The 24616-nt window shown below is 39.1% G+C and overlaps 3 protein-coding genes across 8 annotated transcripts in view; 2 read left to right on the plus strand and 1 right to left on the minus strand.

Moving 5' to 3' along the window:
• LOC117477349 (zinc finger protein 239-like) overlaps window positions 1-2853 on the plus strand; it is a 120615-nt gene extending 117762 nt beyond the window's left edge. For all 4 annotated transcript variants that reach the window (XM_034124044.1, XM_034124042.1, XM_034124045.1 and 1 more), the window contains one exon: window positions 1797-2853. In XM_034124044.1, the coding sequence (XP_033979935.1) occupies window positions 1797-2525 (729 nt within the window). In that variant the 3' untranslated portion in view covers window positions 2526-2853. The remainder of the gene's footprint in view (window positions 1-1796) is intronic.
• Window positions 1-24616, minus strand: part of LOC117477332 (zinc finger protein 208-like) — a 416861-nt gene that overhangs the window by 136909 nt on the left and 255336 nt on the right.
• The window catches only part of LOC117477343 (zinc finger protein 239-like), a 124361-nt gene continuing 109920 nt past the window's right edge, over window positions 10176-24616 (plus strand). For all 3 annotated transcript variants that reach the window (XM_034124037.1, XM_034124033.1, XM_034124036.1), the window contains exons 1-2: window positions 10176-10460; window positions 14783-14848. In XM_034124037.1, the coding sequence (XP_033979928.1) occupies window positions 14816-14848 (33 nt within the window). In that variant the 5' untranslated portion in view covers window positions 10176-10460; window positions 14783-14815. The remainder of the gene's footprint in view (window positions 10461-14782; window positions 14849-24616) is intronic.

Raw genomic sequence — 24616 nt, forward strand, 5'->3', positions numbered from 1 at the left:
AATGGCTCGTTCCACACACACACACAGAGCCGAGCTTGAATGAAACAGAGACCCAGACGTACTTGTACTGTACTGTAGCATATTATTTTCGAATCAATCATTTTTCCAATTATCAATTTCACACACAAAAAAAAAAGACATACATTTCTTGGGGGTGCTTAGGGAGTGCTATGGCTATCCTAGGGGAGCTGCAGCGCCCCCTGACGCTGCCTATTGACTTTCCATCCTCAACATGTACATTACACACTTATGTCCTACAGCGCCCTCATAGGTTTATAAGGTTTCTAAGTGTAACTTCCGCCAGTCATGCCGACGTCATAAAATTAAGGCACTTTGTAGCGAAGGGGGAGGCTGCCCTGCTCGAATGATTCCATGCATACATGTTTAAGAATGGGGCTATCAATTTTGCATTGAAAAATGTATACATGTAAATTGGGATCCCGTCAGGTCCTGAGGCCTTACCACCTTTCATGTTAAGAATGGCATTGGAAATATCTTCTAAGTTCAGTTGCCTATTCATTGCGAGTTTTGTTTCTACAGAAATATTGGGAAAAGACAGCCCATCTAGGAAAGTGTTTTGACTTACCGAATTCAATGGATAATCAGATTGATAAAGCCTCTTATAGAACGAAACAAATATTAATTTCCAACGCATCTGTAGTTATTGCCCACTGTTCATTTCTAATTTCAACACAGATGAACGATCGAGTTTCGGGATAGAGTGCAGTTGAAGTCACCTGCCATCATTACTTTGCCTGGGAGGGATGCAACCATTAAAAATTGATTCTCAAAAAAAGCGGGACTGTCGTCATTTGGGCCATAGACATTCACCAAGGTGATGATTTATTTTAACATACTGCCTTGTATCACCAAATATCTTTCAACTGTATCAGATATAATATTGTTCACTCGGAACGGAACAGACTTGTGAAGCAACACCATAACCCCCCTAGAGTGAGATGAAAAACATGATGCCAGTACCTGGCCTGGCCATCACCTTCGCGTCTTTAATAAGTCATCCCTAAGCAGATTGGTGTGTGGTTAAAATGTAGCAGCCTGCGGTCGCTCTTTAGCTGTTCTAATGAAGGTAAACACAGTGCAGTAAAAGGCACAGCTCTTTGCAGCTGGTGCTGCTCTTCTCAGATTCTGCTGAGTTACACGTTACTGCCTCCTGGTGCTGCAGAGATTTCATGAAGTGAAGGAGGTTTTCCTTCGGGCAGCAGATACTGTGAGAGTCACAGACATGAATTCATAGATCAAGACAGACTGGTTCACAGACTCTCGTGTTTTGCCGACCCTGTGCTTAAACAAATATCTCTAAACCTCTGGTCGAAATGTCCCTAAAATGAAGTCCGAATTCGAAATATATCTCAAATAATGTATGCACTTTTTTTTCATTGCCCTTTAGGGGCTTCGTACAATACAAAAACATATTTTATTTTAAAAAGTAAAGTCCTTTCGAGTCATCTGTCTCAAGCCTAAGTCAAGTCTCAAGTCATGAATACCAAGTCAAAGTCAATTTGAGTCTTTTATCAATGTTAGTCAAGCAAGTCTCGGGTCAAAAAATATGCGACTCGAGTCAAGTCATGTGACTCGAGTCCCCCACGTCTGGTATATACTGTGTAGAATGTTGCCGTATTACTGTATCAAATAGAATACAAATATAATAAACACAAACAGTTAGTACAAGTAGTATTTTGTTAACTGTATATGTATTAAGTGAGTTTTTATTGTGGCAACTCTATATGTATTTATGCTTTTTAGATTTACTTTCTCTCTTCCTCTGTCTGTTTTAGAAACCAAAAAGAAGAGAGAAACGTCACAGCTGTCAGCAATGTGATGAATCCTTTACAACACCTGGAACTTTAAAGAGCCACCTGCGTATTCATACAGGAGAAAAAACGTACAGCTGTGAAGAGTGTGGGAAAACTTTCACTAGATCAGCTGGTCTCAAATTACATCAACGTATTCACACAGGAGAGAAACCGTACAGCTGTGAAGAGTGTGGGCTAACGTTCAATACATCAGGTGCTCTCAAAATACATCAACGTATTCACACAGGAGAGAAACCGTACAGCTGTGAAGAATGTGGGAAAACGTTCACTCAATCAGGTCCTCTTAAAACACATCAACGTATTCACACTGGAGAGAAACCGTACAGCTGTGAGGAGTGTGGGAAAACGTTCACTACATCAGGTGCTCTCAAAACACATCAACGTGTTCACACAGGAGAAAAACCGTACAGCTGTGAAGAATGTGGGAAAACGTTCACTACATCAGGTGCTCTCAAAACACATCAACGTGTTCACACAGGAGAAAAACCATACAGCTGCGAAGAGTGTAGGAAAACGTTCACTCAATCAGGTCCTCTTAAAAAACATCAACGTATTCACACTGGAGAGAAACCGTACAGCTGTGAAGAGTGTGGGCAAATGTTCACAACATCAGGTGCTCTCAAAACACATCAACGTGTTCACACTGGAGAGACACCGTACTGGTGTGAAGAGATGCTGTTTTCTCCCTAACCCATCATGTATTTTCCTAAATCTGACTAACAGTTATGTTCTAACCAGCGTTCCCACTATGCCAAAACAAGGCCACAGAGATGCTGTTTCTCCCAATGTAATTAAAATCATTGTTCTACTATGCTATGTTTCAACCATGGTTTTTTAATAGTCTTGTTATTCCTTTTATAAAATATTCTATGTCCAGGATTAAACTGCTAGCCTCGTTAAGCTGCATCCGGTAGTTTCTTGAATAATCTGTTTGGTTAATCAAATGATGTGACTTAAAGGTGGGGTATGTAATTTTGGAGAAACCAGCTCGAGTGCGCTAGAATTTGAAAGTACAAAACCGGAAAAAATCTGCCTCTTCCTTCAGACTTCCTTACAGAGCGCCTCCTCCAACACACACAAACGCGCACATGACCAATGAGGGCACGAGATAAGTTTGTGCACAGATGGAAGGCTGACAGGCAGGTGGCCATCCAGTTATTTTAGCCGGGCCGGCTAAAATGATTGGTCATGCTTTTTACAGAGCTACAGCTTCCACAGAGGACATTTTATGTATTTATTATCAAAGCAATAATAATATATTCATTGCTATCGAGATGTTAAGAGCAATCCATGGAATATAACAAAAAGTGTTTCTGAAATAAATTACATACCCCACCTTTAAACTTTGATTGGGATGTTTTGATGGTTCCTGTTGAGTTGGCAGTCTGTTCTGGTCTAAAAACAAAGAACCAATGATGAATGTATCTAGAAAATATTCCTGATGTTTTCAGTTTGATTCTGTTCTCTTTTGTTTAAATTATCATAATCTACCGAAATAAAAAAAGGCCTTAGAAACAGACTCACATCCCTGCATATTTTTTTGTGTTTTTCAGCACATTATACACATGTAATTCCCTTGTTTTAGGGCCGCTGACAGCTGGATGAAATGTGTCGCTGAAACTTTAATTTGAATGAAAAATATACTTTCTAACTCAGTGTAGTTGTCCTGATAACCTGTTAAGCCCCAAGCCTGTTTTTCAGGTCTCAGGCTCGAAAATGACATTCCCAGAACAAATGACTATATCTACACTTCTAAAAGGGGTACATTAATAATCTTTTTTCTCAAAGCAATGATAAACCTGTGAGTTGGATGTAGAAAAGTCAGAATCAATATAGATGTTTTTATTTTAAAGTAAATTCAGATTGAACATGGTAAACAAATTTAAGTCCGTCCAAAAAATACCCATTACTTATAGTGAAAACCACCCTTGAATGATGGGATAGTAGACTAAAAGCTTTAGGAATCCAAACTATAACATATAAGTACCCTGTATCAAGATTGATGCAAAACAAGTTAAATTTGACCTTTTTAGAGAGGTTTAGAAAAAAAAACCCACCTCTTGGGTCATTTAGGTGTATTTGCCGTTTCTCTGGAACCCATTGGTCGATTTTGGTGATTGACACTTCTTTTTAACCGTTATAGCTAATAGAATCGAGGGGGAAGTTCCTAAATCCACCTACACGTTACCATTGAGGAGTGAGAGTGATGCGCACGCAGCTTGCCCAAACCGAAAGCTATGTTACGCTCTCAAAACTAGGTTTATTGCCATAAATATGATGATGGATTATCAGTGATCATTTCAAAGGGACACAGAAACATTGGATTAACCTTCAGCAGCAATGTTATGCGTTTTAATGCCATTGAACACAACTTTTGATCAGAAAAAAGCAAAGGTAAGACGTAAAGCTAAGTTGTGTGTTGTCTGGTTTCGCCTTCGCTGCCGCAAGTTTTTGTCGCTCAGTGAAGATACTTATACCTCTGGAATCTGTGGAATATCAGCTTCCATGATATCTTGTTTGTGCAGACCCGGTGAAGTATAACATATTTCTACCGTGAGTTATGTGCTAAGTGCGTTAGCACTCTTTCGCTTGGTGCTAATTCAGACTCTCGTCGTTAGACTTGTGTTTTGTTTCAGTAAAAATGGTTCATATCGTCAGTTAGCTTAGATTATTCCCGTTAATAGGGTATGACACATTAATAGGTTGTCAAATGTTAAGAAGCCCTGAGACACAGTTTAGTGAAAAAAAAGCTCAACAGGTTAATAAACCCAATGCCCCCGCCTCCGGGGGCAAAACACAACAATATTCACGAAACTGTGCTTCTTTGTCATTCCCACTTAACGGGAAGAAACTCGAGTTTTGATCGCTCAGTGATGATACGTATATGTCTGGAATCTGTGGAATCTCAGCTTGCTAATCGATATCTTGTTTGTGCAGATCCGATAAGTAATAAGGGTATTTTACCGTGAGTTCTGTGCTAGGTGCGTTAGCATTTCTTCGCTCTGGGCTTATTCAGAGCCTTTGTTATTACCCTGGTGTTACGTTTAGCTAAAAATGGTTAATGTCTGATAGCTGAGTTCCTTCCCGTTAAGTGAGTATGACACATTCCAAGTTTGTTAAATGTTAAGAAGCTCTCAGATGCCCGGTACCATATCAAAACTATGAAAGAACACATATGGAATTATCTAGTCAAAAAAGTGTTGAAGAAATCCAGAATATGATTTTTTATTTAGATTGTTCAAAGTAGCCCCCTTTTGCCTTGATGACTGCTTTGCACTCTTGGCTTCTCTCAGTCAGCTTCATGCGGTTGTCATGCCATTTGTGGAATTACTTGCCTTCTGAATGTGTTTGAGACCATCAGTTGTGTTGTGCAGAGGTAGGGTTAGTGCACAGTGGAAAGCCCTATTTGACTACTGTTGTAATCCATAGTATGGCAAGAACGACTCACCTCGTTGAAGAGGAACGACCGTCCATCATCACTTTAAGAAACGGCTTTGCTGGTGTCACTGTTGGTGATTTATTCAGAATTCAAGGCTCACTTAACCGGCAAGGCTACCACAGCATTCTGCAGTAGCCAGCAAAATATAAATACAATTCTGTTTTTTTTTTTAAATGTTTCATGTTTACTAGAACATTACAATAGCCGCGTTCACACCAAGTACTTTCCTGTACTTAGTTCCGGCACTAAGAGCCCTGGCCCTTTTAACCCCAGGGCACTTAGTACAGATCGCGTTCACACCGGAGTACTTTTCCCTGAGGGAAGATTACAAGTACAGTAGGTGGCGGTAAGCACCTTAAAGTTGTTTGCAATCCGCTACAAAACAAGAGAAGAAGAAAAACTTCCCGCGTATACTGTCTGTTGTTTACCTTCCGACCTCAGACATGATGGAGATGGAGTCGACTGGAGTTGTGCTGTTTGTGCTCATGTTATACAGCTTTGTAACTTCGTTAATGCGACCAGAGCCTGAGCCTATTAGGCGTCCGACAAAAATCCGGAGCCGCCACACGTCGAATGCTATAATCGCAAAGTTTCTTCAGCATCAAAGGCAGTTCAAAAGCTTTAGGAAAAGGATTGGCCGACGGAAAGCACACATGACTGCCATGTTTCGCCGTAGGATGGCTGATACAGGATCTGTTTAATCGCCATGTCGGTTTTCTTTATTGCACTCTCAAGACATAACATTAAATAGAAATATTTTAAATGTAACTAAAGTGTCAGTTGTACATGTCAGTAAACATTGTCAATATAAAATAAAGTGTCAGTTGTACTATATAATAACAGTAATAATAATATAAAATAAACTGTCCCAGCTGTAGGGAGTCTCAGCAGCAAACCCACCTTTATTATATATCTTCCTGAGACCCACTGCATCCGTCTGCCATAAACACTATGCAAACATACATGTTAGTTTTGGCCCATAGTGGACTCCATGTTGTGTTGTGTGAAATGGGGGGGAATTAAAAGTTTAGGTCAAATAATATTTAAAATGATATAAATTATCATATTTATGTATGTGCCCCTGCTATTCCCCCACAAGGTTGCAACATTGATGATAAATAAATGACAAATAAAGCTTTGCCAGTTTATAACCGATGAAACATGATGGTATCAGAATAATCACTTACATGTGATGTATAGGATGCTACACAGGTCACTAAAGATAAAGTGTCAGGAGAAATAAGCTTAATCGCCATGTCGGTTTTCTTTATTGCACTCTCAAGACATAACATTAAATAGAACAATTTTAAATGTAAATAAAGTGTCAGTTGTACATGTCAGTAAACATTATATATAAAATAAAGTCATAACAGTAATAACAATATAAAATAAACTGTCCCAGGTGTAGGGATATTCTCAGCAGCATACACACCTTAGTGCAACGTTGTGTGTCGTGTGTCAGTATTTACATTTACAAAAACTATACCAAATAAACTGTTATTAAATGCAGTTTGTCGCTCATCCTGCCGCTGCGCCGACGCTTCCTCATGGCGCAGCGCCCACACTTCATCCTGGTGCTGCTGGCGCTCCATCTGCTGCTTGAACACTTCTGCCTGGCGCTCCATCGAGGTGAGCATCTTGTCCTCCGTTTCCTGGGCCTTGGTGAACAGCACCATCTGATCTCCACGCAGCGACTCATTCACCACGGCACGCCGGTCCTCCAACACCTGGGCGGTGTCAAAAAAATTCGCATCCCGTGTCCGCTTTCCTAAGAGGGGAAAATAAGCAAGATACAAGATCTGTTTAGTCGCCATGTAGTTTTACAACATACTAGGAATGTTTTTTTGTATTTTCACAAATAGAATTAAGGTTTCACAAATCTGAAACTGTGTTCTAAAGAATCTTTTGACTCTCTGGGATAATCCAGTCCAGATTTGATGAGTCTAGGTATAGTGGTTTTAGATCAGGACCTGGTCTAATGTGGTCTAATGTGGTCTACATGTAAAAAAAGCACTGAAATCTCCCTTTTTTGTATTTTCACAAATAGAATTAAGGTTTCACAAATCTGAAACTGTGTTATAAAGAATGTTTGGCCTCTCTGGGATAATCCAGTCCAAATAAATCGGCTATGCAGCGATTCAAGAGGTTCAAACACGGAGGATTGTTCCTTTTTGAAGAGTGCTTCATGTATGCTTGAACTTTGTTTAATGTTGTTGAGGCAAGTTAAACATAAAATATGATGAATATTATGAAATAAACATGATTGTGAACATCAGTTCGATGCGTAACGTTCTTTCAAGACAAAGTTACAGTATGTGTACCTTTGCGTTTGGTTGCTGGTAAGGAGGACGAGGCGCTGTGATCTAGAATGCAAAGCTTGCTTGTTTCCAATCCCGAGAGTTGTCCATCCTCGCCTGAAACACACGATTAGTGCCATGAGTTAGTGAAGCAAATTACAGAAACACTGCACAGTTATTCACAAGTCAAAACGTTTTCAGAGCGGCCGAGAATATCTAGCTAGCTAGATGTAGCTAGCTCGGAGCCTAGCATGGCTAGCTTGATCTACTGAGCAAATAAAAGTACATCTGAGACCATTATTGTGCAGATTAAAACCCCAGTGCATGTAGTTGATTTTACCTTCGTCGTGGTAGTCATCGTTGGCCACTGAATCCGCCGTTTGTAGTCCTGCCTGAGTTTCTTTATTTTTAGCCGGTGGGGCTGTGCACAATTCCCAGGTCGAGTGAAAGCTACCGAACTGGCTTCAGTAGCATTCCCTGGGTCGCCTCCTCGGCGTAGATCTCCAGAAGCGCCGACACCTCATCATTTCTTGATGCTTGCCATAACTGCTTTCAAAAACAAACACAACGCACGGAGCGTTGTGTTTTTGTAGCGAGGAAAAACAATGGCGTCTCCACACAACATTTTCAGAGTTGTACGGGCGTGGTTTGCAATTCGCCCAGCCAATCAGCACTGGGGCACTTTTGGAGCTCTTTTCACCCACAGAAAAGTACGCTCTCTGAGCTGGCTCTAAAAATGGGGGTAAAAGTACCCGAGATTAAGTACGATTGTTGGTGTGAACGCGACATAAGGGGTACTCACGGAACTAAAACGCGAAAAGTACGGTGAAAGTACTCCGGTGTGAACGCGGCTATTATGTGTTCTTTTATAGTTTTGATGTCTACAGTATAAATCTACAATGTAGAAACAATTAAAATAAATAAAAAACTTCTAATGAGAAGGTTTGTCTAAACATTATTTATCTTACTGTGTTCATGTTTGCACCACTTGAGCCAATTAAACCTACTTCATCCAATCACTGGATTTTGATTTTAAAACTATCACAGACATTTGAGTGTGTCAATACCTGAAGAGAAACCAGCAGAGGGCGCCAAATCTCTTTTCCCAGCAACATCAACCAGCTCTGACTGTCAGAGCTGGTTGATGTTGCTGGGAAAGAGAGGTTTGGCGCCCTCTGCTGGGTTTCTTTCAGGTGCTGATGAACTAAAATATCTCATAAAGCACAATTATTTAAACTGGCACTCAAAACAGCAAAAGCATAGCTCCAAAACTATAAACACATTTTCAGCTCTGCACTCAAATGTCACTTCAACATGGCCCTTTCTGCAAACACTGCCCACGGTTCTGTAAGTAAAACACGGGAATCTGACGTAAAACACTGCCATTACTGTAAAACTGCAGCAACATGAACCGTTAAAATTAACACTTTTGCAAACTCTGTAGAAAGTTTTAAAATCAGAATGCAGTTCATTGTCGTAAAGTAGGTTTCAAAGTTTGTCATTATGATGTTTTTTTATTAAATAGAAATGTAAAATTGTGTGTGTGTGTGTGTGTGTGTGTGTGTGTGTGTGTGTGTGTGTGTGTGTGTGTGTGTGTGTGTGTGTGTGTGTGTGTGTGTGTGTGTGTGTGTGTGTGTGTGTGTGTGTGTGTGTGTGTGTGTGTGTGCAACTGTTTCCTATCAAACAGAGCAGGGCTGCAGCTCATGATTTAAGAATCATTATACACCTGAACATCAGCAGGAGAGGACTCTTTAAAGTAGAGACACTACATACTGATATACACCTGAACATCAGCAGGAGAGGACTCTTTAAAGTAGAGACACTACATACTGATATACACCTGAACATAAGCAGGAGAGGACTCTTTAAAGTAGAGACACTTCATACTGATATACACCTGAACATCAGCAGGAGAGGACTCTTTAAAGTAGAGACACTACATAACTTAAACACATATTTCTCGATGATGATACCTCACACAGTAAATTAATATCATTGTGATTCCTATATGTTATGTATGTGTCTGTGTAGGTGTTGAGGTGGGGTTCCCTGCAGGATTCAAGCTTACGAGCATTTAGCTGCTGCTTCTCCTGCAGTCCTGTCAGCCGCTGCCTTTGATGTCGGCGTGTTTTTCCAAGCGTCGGTGAAGGTGGATTTGCTTACAAAGATATTCTCTCCTCCTCTTTGTTGTCTTCATCAGTCAGAGGAGTTTGTCTCAGTGGTTCGGGGCAGATTTGGCGTGACGTCGGGCGGAGGCAAAACTTTTTTGTGCTACTCTGCAGTATACAAAGTCATTAAAACTAGCTGCACCTTTACCAGCTTTGATAACACTTTAATGATCAATCATTATATCAAAACCTATATAGTGGAAAACAAATGTATGATCACAAACAAAAACATTTTTCCAACTTTTAAAATCCGCCATACCAGTCCCATATTTATATTACTATTATTATTATTATTATTATTATTATTGTTGTAATTCATATTTATTTTAATACCGTTTTTCACCACAGGGAGGCAGTGCATTTATCTTTGAAACTAAAACTAAAATCCCATGATGCATTGCGGTGGTCCGTTTCTAGCTTCCGCTCCTCAGAAGCTATTAGGTAGACGTTGCTAACAGACGTTGACACAGATTTTATACCGAATGTAATGTGTTTAAGAGACTTTTAAAACACATACAAATAGTTAGTTTATCCTTGGAGGGTGATTTATCCGTTAAACCGTGTTTTTGTTGCCTCCCGTTCTTTGTTCGTAGCTTTTTATACCATGTTGCTGATCGGTAAACAGAAGTAAAGGCATTAAAGGGAGATTAGTGTGTTTAACGGCAGTGTTTTATCAAGGAGAAGAAAGACTGAAGAACCAGGACGAAGAGGAGAGAGAGAGGTAACGTGTGTGTGCGTGTGTGTGTGTGTGTGTGGTTTTAATGACTGTATACTGCAGGGTAGCTTGTGAATTTACTCCAGGTGGAACTAAAGTCTGATTTAAGAGTTGATTATATTTCACATAATTGATCCAAATATGTGAAGTAACTACAGGTTTTCAATACATAGTGGAGTAAAAGTACAAAGCATTAAATGGAAATAGTGTTGACAGACCTGCTGTTCAAGTGGCCGTGACAGACCTCACTTTTACCTCACCTACCTCTATTAAGCTTACCATTGATAACAAATGCTAAATTGGCTATAATTTGGTTTGATGGAAAGGATGTATGTCTCAATAATGTCTTACCAGACATGTGAAACTAGACAGAACATCCTGAACTCTTGACCTATGCACATTATTTATTTTAGAAGGTGCAAGCAAAGCATAAAAGTTCCAACCACAATTCTAGGAAAGCGTTGTGGTTTTTGACACCTTGACAACGGTTACAACGATTGAGGAGAACAATGCACACAGGATGAGAGTGAACTAGTGATGTGTCGGTCGCGAACGAGCCGGCTCAAAGAGCCGGCTCTTTTAAGTGAACGACGGGAGCCGGCTCGCGCCCGCGAACGAGCCGTTTTTTTTTGTTATTTTGTTGTTGTTAAGTAATACAAGACAGAATGATATGATGATCTCCGCGCTACAGCTGCTCCGTGCATGCATGCAGTGACATGTAATATCCAAGGATTAGAGACTGTTGGATGCTGCTGTTTTGAGCATTGCAATACATTTATTTTTATTATGTTTTTTTATGATTAGAGACGGTTGGATGCTGCTGTACTGAGCATTGCAATATATTTATTTTCACTATGTTATTTATTTATGATTATCCTTGGGCTCGGCAAAGATTTGATGTCAGCTGTTGCTGTCTTTTTTTCTATAGTTAATACTGAAATAGAGCCCTGCTGTTTAGTCAGGGCCTTTTCTTTAAATATAATTTTAAAATGTCGATAGAGTAGCCCATTTTTTAAAATGTCTATGCTTAAGTTTTTATCTCAATCTCAATCTTTATTTATTTATATAGCACATTTAAAACAACCTTCAGTTGACCAAAGTGCTGTACAGGCAATACATATTAAATAACACAATGGGAGTACAATAATAAAACAATAATTAAAAACATGATAAAAAGCACAATAACTAGAAAAATATTTTTTAAAAAACACATACAAATGTAAAAATGTAATGTTCAACTAGTATTAAAAGCCAGTGCAAAGAGGTGAGTTTTTAGCTGAGATTTAAAAAGTTCAATAGACTCAGCAGTCCGGATATGTACTGGGAGGCTGTTCCACAGTCTAGGAGCTGCAACACTGAAAGCCCTGTCACCTCGGGTTTTGTTATAGGTGTTGCTATCTGCTTTGTGTAGCGTGGTTCGACAAGCAAGTCTGTGCATTCATTGGGTGGTATCAGAGAGATACAAGGGTCTGTAAATGCAATGAAAACAATTGGCCACAGCAAATAATTGATATTAAACATGTCATTTTTACTTTTGAATACTTCCGTACAAAGGATGTATTGAATAATTTAAGTGATATGTGTACACATATAAATCATTAGTCAAAACAAGGCTACATTTGATTGAATTATAAAAGGTATAATATGTGGTAAACTGAAGAGCCGTTTGGGAGCCGAAAGAGCCGGCTCTTCTTGGTGAGCCGAGCCAAATGATCCGGCTCACCAAGAAGAGCCGGAATTCCCATCACTAGAGTGAACTGTGTACAGACCATAGACTGTATATATAAATGGACGTAGTGTCCGTGACGTCACCCATAGGATTCTGCAGAGTTGCTGAGAAGCCTAAAGTAGGTGGTTTCGGCCACTAACGGCTCGACAGTGACGTCAGAGTCCAACTCCCGCCTGCTCCAGCCTGATCCAAATAAGGGCAAAGAGGCGGAGCCGAGGCGGGACCTCCTGCCACCGAGCTGGAAGCTCCAGAGCTAGCTGAGTCTACCAAGCTAAGCTAACATGCTCAGCAGTGCTGTTCTGTGATGCTAGCCGGCTAACCTACATCTGTTGCTCCCGGTCTGCACGTTTTACGTTGCTTAAAGGTGGGGTAGGTAATTTTGGAGAAACCAGCTCGAGTGCGCTAGAATTTTGAAAATACACAGCCGGAACAAATCTGCCACTTCCTTATAGAGCCCCTCCTCCAACACACACGAACGCGCACATGACCAATGAGGGCACGAGATAAGTTTGTGCACAGATGGAAGGCTGACAGGCAGGTAGGCCATCCAGTTATTTTAGCCGGGCCGGCTCAGATGATTGGTCGTGCTTTTTACTACGGCTTCTACAGATGACATTCCTTTATGGATTTTTTGTCAAAGCACTTAAGATATTCATTGCTATCGGGATGTTAAGAGCATGTTTTTACTTGATTCATTAAGTAAGAATTGAACCTGTGTGACCTCCTTCTCACTCAAAGATAGAAAAGGGGAAACCACCTGATGCAGAGAGGGAGGAGGGAAGAGACTATAAAATATGATGAGTGAAGAGAAACGGGGGAGCTTGGGGGGACTTTTTTGAGGCTTGATTTTGGGTCTTCGGCTCTTTTAGGGCTCTAGGGGGTTCACTTGGGAACCTGTTGCTTTTGTACTTTGACCTTGTAAAACCTTTGTTATTTTTTGGATCTTGTAAATCCTCTATATTTGTAAAAAACCTAATAAAACCGGTTTGTACATTTCGACCCAATTCCTGGTGTCTCTGGTGGTCTCTGAAGGTATCTGCTTGGTCTTAGAGTAAGGTAAGAACACCCTTCCTTGGAAAAGGCTGACAGTAGTTGATGATTTGGACTTGAAATAGAAACCCTGCTAAGGTTAAGCTGTAGTTTCATATTGGTTACTGTGGTTGATGTGGTTTTGATTGGTTCTGAAATATGACATGTGCTCTGCTGATGTGGTAATATCACTGCTGTGATATCAGTGTTTGACTCTGGCTATGTTTGATTTTACATTTGCATTGTTACAATTTGCATAACTGGTTAAAAGAAGGGGTTAGGGATTGTGGGTCCTGAAGCTGCCCTAATTACCAGGGAGTCTCCAAACGACACAGGGTTTCTCCTCCAGGGGCAGTTTAGATACTGCTCTGGGGTTCTACCAGCCCACCAACACCTACTGCACTACACACTCTGTTTTGCTATCCTGGCGGTCGGACATCCGATGCTTTAGTGCCTGAAATAAGTGATACGACGGGCACCTGGTGTTAGAGGCCACGCTGTTAGCTGCCCCCCTAAGCAGATTACGGTGAACTTGCATTTAGATTCTGGGGGGTTTAGTCCTAAAGGTAGGACTGCCGTTTTCCGGAGACTTATCAGCATCAGAGCTCCGTATCGGAGACGACCTAGATATTAACGTAGGTTGTATCGAAGTTAGATTCCTTTTCAATAGTAAAGTACAAGTACCTCTAAATAGTACTTAAAGTGGACCTATCATGCTATATTTGAAAAATATATTGTAGGGCCATACCTATATAAAACATGTCTGTGAAGGTTTTTTTTCAAAATACCAAACAGATCATGCATTTTAGCCATGCCTCATTTCGCTCGATTTGCTCTTTTCCAGCCCTGTTTTTGCAAGGGCTGATTCTGTGACGTAGCTTTAATGCAAATGAGCTGCAGCTGACCACGCCCCCCTGCAGGAGAGGGGAGCGTGCTCGCAGATCAGCTGCTGGGCTCTCAGAAGAGGGGGAGGAAAAGAGAGGCTCCGTCCTCCGTGTATTATTCTTATATTATTATATAGAGAATAATACATAGAATATTTGTTTTATCCTTCTTTGACTTGAGTGAAGTTCATAAACATGTCCGTGGTAAAATGTTTAGAACACACAAGCAGAAATCTGCCGGAGTCTTCTGGCACATGTCCCTTGAAAATGAAGATTGGAGATTTAGCCTGCCGACAGCCTATATGCGAATGAGAGGTTGGGCAGTGGCCGTGGCCCAACCTCTCATTCCCCTGATAGGTGCAGAGTTGCCCATATAGGAGCACCGCTTTTCTGACGTCAGAGAAATTCAATTCTGTATCAGCTCCGTTGCAGCCCTGTTTTTAGAGATTTGGGTATGGAGGAAAAGAGAGGGTTGTGTTTTCTGAAACATTCATGTATAAAAGACGTACAAAAGTGCATTTTGCATGATAGGTCCCCTTTAATTACAGTACTTGAATACATGTACTTAGTTACTTCTCACCTCAGCTATGAACCTAAGACGTAGCTGTAGATTTGTTTTGTTGTGTCTGTCGGTTGTATTGAGTTATCTTGTGTTGTTTCAGCTGTAGTTGTGTTGATTATTTCAGAGACACAGCCGGAGAAGGAGCTCTGAGAGCAGCATGGAGGAGAACAAAGAGACCCCTGGAGCTCAGGTCAGTGTGCACTTCCTCACAATATATTCCTAACACTGTTATCCCCAAATGAAAGATCACAACCTGTTTAGAAAATACAATATTAAAGCACAATATGGTTAGATATAGATTAGAACGTTGCTGTATTTACTGTGATTAGAACGTTGCTGTATTTCTTATTTTTTTTTAAACATTTATTTATTGATCTTTTACATTTATCACATTACACAAACACAACCGAACATTCCCCAAGATTAGACATATGGCAGATTACAAAATAATGCTAAAAAAGTGTGTAGATACTAGAATCATCAATCAGTTTAAAGTTCAGACCAAGAATATAATTACATTAGCAAATTCAACAAAAATACAATAAAAGCAGATCCACAAACCGAGCAGAGTACAGCTTACAATTCTCCAACTAGATTAACCATATTCAACATTTCCTCACAGTAGTTTAGTCTGTTCACTTTAACCTTCCATCGCTTCTGCAATGTCCCCACTTTTTATAAATTCCAAAAACAATTCCCAAATGGTGTAAAATTCAGAAGCTTTCTTCCTTAGTATATATGTGAGTTTCTCAAGAGCCAGACTCAAAGTTAAATTGTTTAACCTGTGGCCCAGGGAGGGGCAACCAACATTTTCCCAACAGAAAGCAATTGAGAGCCTGGCTTGTAGAAGGCGTAGGTTAACCATTTTTCTTTCCCTAACCCAGTGGTTCTCAAACTTTTTCCATCAGGCCCCCCCTTTGGAGAAAAAAAAAAAAAAGTCGGGCCCCCCCCAACACAAATAGTCACGTAATGGGCCAAGTTAACATTTATTAAAATACATCAATATAAACGTGAGCATTCCTTTAAAAAAAAATAAAAAAATCACTTGTCTAGAACAGTGATAATAAAACAATGCTCCATAAGTCTGTGTGCTCCAAAAATAAAAAAATACATAATACAATTTTGCTATCTCTTTGCTAGAACAATAAATTATAATACTTTGCCACTTTGTAATCTGTGAAAAAAAATGAAAAGAAAGAAAATGTTGTGGAGATCCAGCACTCACACAACGGGAAAGAATGAAACAGAGAGGAATCAATAAAACACAAACACAGATATAGCTGATCAGTAATTATTATTTAGTTGTTGCAACAAAAAACAATAATGGGGAAACATTACCTGCTGCCACAGCAGCCAATCGCGGAACTGCCCCCCCAGAACAGAAGAAACACAGGGCTAGATATACTTTTCTAAATGACACACGAACATGTTCCCTCAACATGTTTAACGCACACACATTGTCAGTTCTCCTAAACTTGGACATGTTCCAACCTTATTGTTGTTTGTGTTGTGTTTTTACTTACCCACAATTTCCTTAACACACAACAAACATCTCCTGCAACATTGTTCAGCCACGGTGCTGAAACCAATCAGATCCCAACTTTGAACAATACATTTAATCATACCTGTTTTTAGCAGAACCCAATCAGGAGCTTAACCATGTAGGAAAAAAGTTGTTCAGGCAAAAAGTTGTTTCATTTGCCCTCTGGATCATGTGAGGGTTAAAAGATTCACGTGACAAGATTTTAAAAGACATCTGAAACCAATGTGTCAGAAGAAATAATGAAAGATTTCACCTGGGATGGAAACAAAATATTATCAAATACATCTTAAAATGAAATTACTAAATTGAACAATAAACCCATTATACCCCTCCTGGAAACATTGTCCTCCAAACCCTGGAGACCCAAATAAGATACTTCAGAGTACCCATCTTCACATACAATGTTATTTCAAAGTCCTATGACTCATCATCAGGAAAACTTTCTCCTGTCAAAAAGAATCAGCAATGTTAAAAATCAAGCTACATAGTCATCAAGCCATGCAGAGTCAGACAAAGTTCATGCGTCATGTCTCACAATGGTTCAACTAATATGGCATAGTCAGAAAAACATTGCCAAAACCATTGTGTGCATCCCAAAATAAAATCACCTTTTGTCGGTGGGTCAGTGTTACTGTAACAGTCAGGAATTGACAAATCAATTCACATTCATTCAGTCTTTGCAAAGTCTAAGTCAGTCTCGAGATCTCATGTCCTATAGTAGTGCACTTTGATATTTTACCAGCTGGAGTTTTTACTAGTGACATCATTGTGTTGATGTCAAACAATGCAACAAAGTTTTCCCCGTGTTCGCAGCACAATTTTCTTCTGATGTTAAACAAACAAATTATCAATACACTTCATTAATGTACTGCACCTAGGAAACACAAAGCCTGACAAATGTTCTTGCAAGGCATCCCTAAGCGAACCTGCAGTCATCTGCCTTTTTAATTAATTATTTAAATTAATTAATAATAATAATAATAGTCCTTTTCATTAATTAGTTTACCCTTAGAAGTGAACATACCTCATAATGTTTCATCAGGATGTTAAACAAAGTGTTAGCCAAATCAATCATACCAAACAATTTTACAGTACCAGGTACTAAAGTAAATCATTATTACTGTATCACATTTAACTGGTGATTGAACAAACCAAGCCTCTTTGTTTACGACATGCAGACCACTAACACATGTTTTCCAAGTTCAGCATCAGCCTTCGTTACTCTAAAATTACGTCTTAAATAGAAATAATAGAAACTGAACAAATATTCAATCTTCAGAAATGTTCTCAATAAATGTCTATCAAGTGAATCGCCAACATATTTAAAAAATGTCAGATATAAAAATAAGCCTAAATACTCCTTTACTATCAAAGTCTAAATCTAGACCTAAGGTGAACAGTTTTGGTAAAAGACAATTTAATCTAAAAACAAAATTGGACTTGTGTTCTTGTTATTTGTTTCTTCAAAATACATTAGTAAATAATTTGTGAAGTATTCACAATATAACTAACCCTCTCTAGGATATCAAATCAGTTCATCTTTAACCAGATACTATTTCCCTATTGATTTTTAGTTCATGATAACAATGGTATAACGACCACACGTTTTACCCATAGCTAGTTTATATGTCAAGATTATTATGTGTGATATAATAATCAGATGTATTGTATGCTAAACAAAGGATATTAAACTTTAATCTTTTCAGTATTCCAGACCATCGTTAAACAAGCAGCCTCTCTTCTTAAACACTAAGCAAATAATGTTCTGCACCACCCTCTGGAAAACTCTTGCACAGTTATGCTGTAAAATCATTGCATGATTTCTTCAGAGTCTGAACAGTCTGAGACAAGCCTGTCTCAAGATCTTGTCATAATGAGAACAGTCAGTGATTCGTTGACCTCTGCAGCTGTAGTCAGTGGCAGGGTCCCCAAAAAGCTAGAAACGGCCCTGGTCAGTGGGCTCAAGGAAACTCTCTCTGGCATCTGGAGGGAAGGAAACTCTTGGATCAATGTGGTACAATCAGCAGACACATGTCGTCCTCTGCACAGTAGAAATCCCCCAAAACTGCAGTTCCTCTTCACACCACTGTTGCCTTCACAATGAGGCACAAGCAAAATGTCAAAACCTCCTCAGAGATGCGTTCTTTGCACACTTCTTCTGTTTCTGTAGTGAGCAACATTTCACCAACACACTGATTCAGAGTACAACCCAAAGGTGGTGCACAACTATCCAATGCTGCTGTAATCACAGCCAATCAGCTACTAAAGAAAAACTCAATTTAAATCGGGTTACAAAATGGCTGAGTGTCTATATGGTCAGGAATGCTGAAACATGTTAATGTTGAAACAAACTAACGGTGGTAGTTTACCCAGATTCTTTACTTCATTAAAAGTAGTAAAACTACATTGTAAGATCTCATTTGTCTAGTTGACTTCCTGCTTTTAAATTGTATTCAGGAAAATAACATAAACATCATCTTTAAAATCTTCTTAAATTTGAAACCAAAAAGGTATTCCTTCTCCACCATGATCCTATTTCAACATCAAAGTCCATAAAACTGATGATTTATCTTTAAAAACCATGAGGAATGACAGTTTTCATAAAACACTATTCTTCTTTACTTCAGTTCTAAGTCAAATGAGCAAAACAAGGAAACCCTCCTTAACCACTATAGACTCATCTTTTATCTACTTGCCTATTCTATTCATTTTCTAATTGTTTATCTAAGTTCTGTGTTACAAGCATGGTTAGGTTGTAATAATACAAAACATCAAGTAACTGTATTCAATCTGCGCTATATTTGAAACCCCAAGTAATCTGATTACAGTTAATGAATATATTTTTGGAACACTTAAAGGAATTCTTGGTGGAAAAGTTTCCTCACAAAATGTAATCTTCATTACTAAAGCTGAAACCTACAGAAATCATCACGGAACAGTTTTCTTTCCTTATCACTTAATTATTTCAATAAAAACAAAAAAAGCATTGTCAAAACTCCCACACTTGAGAACATCTCAACACTTTATTCCATCTAAGCACGAATGTTTATGACAGACACGCCATATATATTCCAAGAATAAATATCTCTGGGCCCTAAAGAACAATCTATTAATCCAAAATGGTCTTTAATGATATCAATTGTGAACTTTCTTAATATTAATTGTAAATTCAACGTATGTTCTCTTTAGAACAAAGATAGGATAGTTGCAGCTGAAACTGGTTAATAGCAACTTTCTGTTAACCTAGATAAGAATGTTGTTCTTATATCTAGTAATATATATATATTTATATTTTATTTTATGTTACTCATAAAACAGTAAACCATAGGAACATTTTCCAGAATAGTAGTTAACTTTATATAACTTTGACTCTCTGTAGACTCTTCAAAACATCTTAATTCTAGGTGAAAATAAAAACTAAATCTTTTTATTTCAATATAGCTACTTCATATACTCAGTAAATCTCTTTTTACTTTCCCTTAATGTTACTGTATATAATATAATTTTTTCCTTTGAAATATAATTAAGTACAATTATCAGTTAATGACAAATACCATGAAATTCACAATGCAATGCAATGGTAACAATCAGTTCTCAAAACTTCTCATAAAAACCACAATGTGACGTAACTGTATCCTACAAAACTATGCTAAAAACAACAAATTATTGTTTCTTATTTATTTCAATATATCTACTACATCCAATCACACATTGATCTATTAATTTTCAATGTATTCACTCCAACTTCAGATCACTCATTGATCTTCTAATCCTTATTTTTAAACTCACTCCTTCTTTCAGGCATCAGAGAAAATGGCAAACAGACACACTGCTGCTCTCACGGCTGATAAAACAAAGGGTCTCCTCTACTACAGAATCAGAAAGAGGGGGGAAGATACTTTCACAGACAAATACAGACATACCCAGGCTGGAGCTCTCAGCCTTTTCAGGAGAAGGGGGCTTCTTTGACCAATAAGAAATTAAAACAACAAACTATGGTATAGAGTGGCGAAGTCCCTCCACTTACTTCCGGGGTATGGGACCTTATTTCGGAAAAATTATGCATTGAAGTCAATGGGGAGAGAAAACTTATCTTTCGATCCCGTTTGAATTGTGCCATGAATTACACATATGATGTTTGTCAATCTTAAAAAAATCATTTCCATGTCAAAAAAGTCACAGTTTGTCGTAAAACTGTTGAAATATAAGACTATGAAAAATACGTAACTAGAAAGACTACAAATCCCAGAGTCGCGTAAGTGATGTCACAATTGTTTACCTCCACCATTCAGATACCTAAGATCAGCGCAATATAGATATAATCTATCTATATGGCGCTGGCTAAGATAAGATAACTTTAACAAGATGCCTGTGTGCTTAGTACCAGGTTGTTATTATACCAGCAATGGGTCTTGCTCGTTCTTTTGCTTCCCGTCTGATGAAACGACCAGGAGTGGCTTGATCAAGTTAGCTACCTAGCTAGTAGCTAGCACGTTAGTTAGCATTACAGCCTTGTCATTTTTATTAGCCTTAACATGAAGTAACATTAAGTAACCCAAAATGTTAAACAGTAAGAGTAGTAGTCATATTTCGTGAACCCTTTGAATAGTACTGTCACCGGTGTGATCATTCTATAATACACCATTTAATTCCGGGGGAGAAATGCTAACGCTAACGTTAGCATCGGCGATCTTTTCTACTTCATGCTATCTGCACAAATGGTTGACATTAAACATTAAAACGACCAGGCAGTTCAGAGAGAATCAAAGGAAGGCAGGCAGGCAGCTTTGCATGACATTCTTCAGGACGTGTTTCATTGTGGTGATAGTCAATCGTTTGTTGACATGACAGTAGTGACGGCCATCTTGGTGACGTGTGTGGTTGACCAGAGATGTAGTTCATTTAGCGTTTCACACAAACAAATGTGTTACTTCACAGTTTTACGACACATTTTTTTTTTTTGACTTGCAAAATTATCTTTTAAATTGACAAACATCATATGTGTAATTCGTGGCACAATTCAAACGGGATCGAAAGATAATCTTTCTCTCTCCATTGACTTCAATGCATAACTTTTCCGAAATAAGGTCCCATGGGGCTCAACCGGAAGGGGAGGGACTTCGCCACTCTATACCAAAACATTTAGCGCTTTATCACAGGCTCTACATTATATTACGGCCTGACAAAACATGGAAAACTCCACTTTTGTATGTAGTGAATTCACAGAGTCGCCAGGCAAGTTTTATCTTTTTAACTCCCTGAACTCAGATCGGGCTTATTAATCTCTTAATTACCGAACGGACCGGATGTGCACTTGGCTCGCAAAGCAAATCATATCCCCTCAGCCAAATGAATATCTGAACCTTAAGACAATCATTAGGATCTTCTCAGGCAGAATTCACGACTACGAGGTCAGATACAGTAATTCCTCCAGCATTACATGTATATCAGCTAGCAAAGATCATATCCCCTCAGTCAAACCTTTAGCTTCTCAGGCAGACTACGAGGTCAGATACAGTGATCCCTCCAGCATAACATTTATCGGCTAGCAAAGATCATATCCCCTCAGTCAAACCTTTAGCTTCTCAGGCAGACTACGAGGTCAGATACAGTGATCTCTCCAGCCTAAAACAAACAACCATCAAACAGAACAAACAACCAACAAACGACAATCAACAAACAGATTTCAGCTATAGCTATGCCTTAAATCCATTCCTCTGCTTTTTCCTCTTAACCAATACAACTTCAAAAGTCATTTCATTCCAAATACGTTTTGCTTACTGTGAGTCAGTATTTCTTCTGTGGAAGTCTCAAGTCTGGTTTCTCAATTCCTTGAGATTTTACCACAGCTTTCTACAGTATGTAGCTGCCTGATCAGGGTGAGTTGAGACCTCCAGAGAAAGAACACAGCAACCTCCAGCATCGGCATCTCGGTAGAACCTCCAAAATGTTGTGGAGATCCAGCACTCACACAACGGGAAAGAATGAAACAGAGAGGAATCAATAAAACACAAACACAGATATAGCTGATCAGTAATTATTATTTAGTTGTTGCAACAAAAAACAATAATGGGGAAACATTACCTGCTGCCACAGCAGCCAATCGCGGAACTGCCCCCCCAGAACAGAAGAAACACAGGGCTAGATATACTTTTCTAAATGACACACGAACATGTTCCCTCAACATGTTTAACGCACACACATTGTCAGTTCTCCTAAACTTGGACATGTTCCAACCTTATACAGTCATACATGTTGCATCCTCTGAGTTCTACATGATCCCAGATTTAATGACCCAGATTTGGTTTGCTGGAAGGAGGCCCATCAATAGGCAACCAGCTGAAACTCTTCACCAGCAGTTGTATACATTGGCATGTGTGACCTTATTTAGCAGCTACCACACATGCCAATGTATACAACTGCTGGTGAAGAGTTTCAGCTGGTTGCCTATAGATGGGCCTCCTTCCAGCAAACCAAATGAACAACACACCGTCCACTATACTGTTGCTTAATACCATGTGACATTAACCTGTTAAGCACCTAGCCTGCTTTTCATGTTTCAGGCTCGAAAATGACATGCCCAAAACAAATGACTACAACTTAACTTCTAAAAGGGTTATATGAATAATTTCTTTTATCAAAGCAAGGTTACATCTGTGAGTTGGATGTAGAAGTGTCAAAATCAATATAAATGTTTTTTATTTTAAAGAAAAGTCAGATTTTACATAGTAAAAAACTGTAAATTATAGTGTCCGTCCAAATATTATTTTTTACAGATAGTGAAAACTACCCTTGGATGATGGGTTAGTAGACTAAAAGCTTTAGGAATCCAAAGTACAACATATAAGTACCCTGTATCAAGATTGATGCAAAACAAGTGACATTTGACCTTTTTAGAGAGGTTTAGCCAAAACCACCCCACCTCTGAGGTGATTTGGGTGAAAATGTTTTTTTTTCCATATCTCTGGCCCCCCTTGGTCGATTTTGATGGTTGACACACCCTTCTGACCGTTAGAGCCAATAGAATCGAAGGGGGGGGGGGGCCCACACACACACACACACACACACACACACACACACTCATTGTAAAGAGAAAAGGTGGGGGCTGCGCGTCTAGAAATCTAGGTTAGAGGGGAGCGATCTTTCCTTCTGGAATTTGGAAACTAAAAAGCAGTTTTATTGCTTATGGATTATCAGAAATAATTTCAAAGAAGGCACAGATACATAGGATGAACCTATGGATTAACTGCAGCATCGTTTTTTTATCGTTTTAATGCCATTGAAGACCAGTTTTGACCAAGGTAAGCCATGTTAGCGTTTCTAGCTACTTAGCTCCACATGTTATGATGTACGCTTTCGTTTATAGCGTCGCAAATGTTTATCACTGAGTGTTGAGGAGGGCACCCCTAGATTCAGTGTCTCCAGGACACCAAAAACGAGTGGTTGGCTGTGCATCTAGGATAAGTAATAAGGGAGTTATGAGTGAGTTTAAGTGCCGTTTTAGGTCAATATTTTTCGCTCGTGGATAATTCAGAGGCTGAGTGCTAGCATTGTGGGGTTTATTTGTAAAAAAAAATTAAAAAGATCAGTTAGCTGAGTTTTTTCCCGTTACATGGATATAAAACATTCATAGTTTATTAAATATTAACATTCCTTAGACGTTGTTTCCTGCAAATAACGCGTTTTTCCGCCCGGTACCGGGCGGGCCGTGCGTAACAGGTTAATGAATATACCAGAAATACGCTGTAATAAACATTCTGCCATAACAAAAATGCTGATATTTGGCAAAAGAAAGTGTGTCTTATCACAGCATTAGTGGCTGCAATGAGCCTGTTTTGCACTGCACATTTCTTCAAAACGGGGTTGCAGGCTCAGTTGCGGCGCCAGAGATTATCTTTTGGGGGTGCTATTGGGTAGCTTGACGTTTCATAGAGGCTGCTCAAACATTTAGGGTTTCCCATTAATGTACCGGTCGCTACAGTTGAATTTTTTACTGCAACAATGCCCACGCACATTCACAGTATATTCGCGACTGTTACAATGAAGGCTCGATAATCAGCTCACGCCATATAGGTGTAAGCAGGGGTAAAGTGCTATTTTTATAGGTGTGTGTGGACCTAACCTCCTCTAGGGGGGTCGAGGGGCATGCTCCCCCGGGAAGATTAAAAAATATATATTAAAGTGAAATGCATCAATCTGGTGCACTTTGAGAGCAAAATGAAGAGATCTATGGATACATCTCTCAACACCCATATGAAACAGAACTGTAAACAGATTTACTATTTCTTTATGGATATTTTACAAATCACTCCCCTATTAAACTTTATTGTTGTTTTACTGTCATATAGTATTTCATACCTGTTTTTCATTTATTCTCTTATTTTGTTACACCTATAATGATCATATAAACGTGTG

Source organism: Trematomus bernacchii, unplaced genomic scaffold (genome assembly GCF_902827165.1).
Source record: "Trematomus bernacchii unplaced genomic scaffold, fTreBer1.1, whole genome shotgun sequence".
Lineage (NCBI taxonomy): Eukaryota > Metazoa > Chordata > Actinopteri > Perciformes > Nototheniidae > Trematomus > Trematomus bernacchii.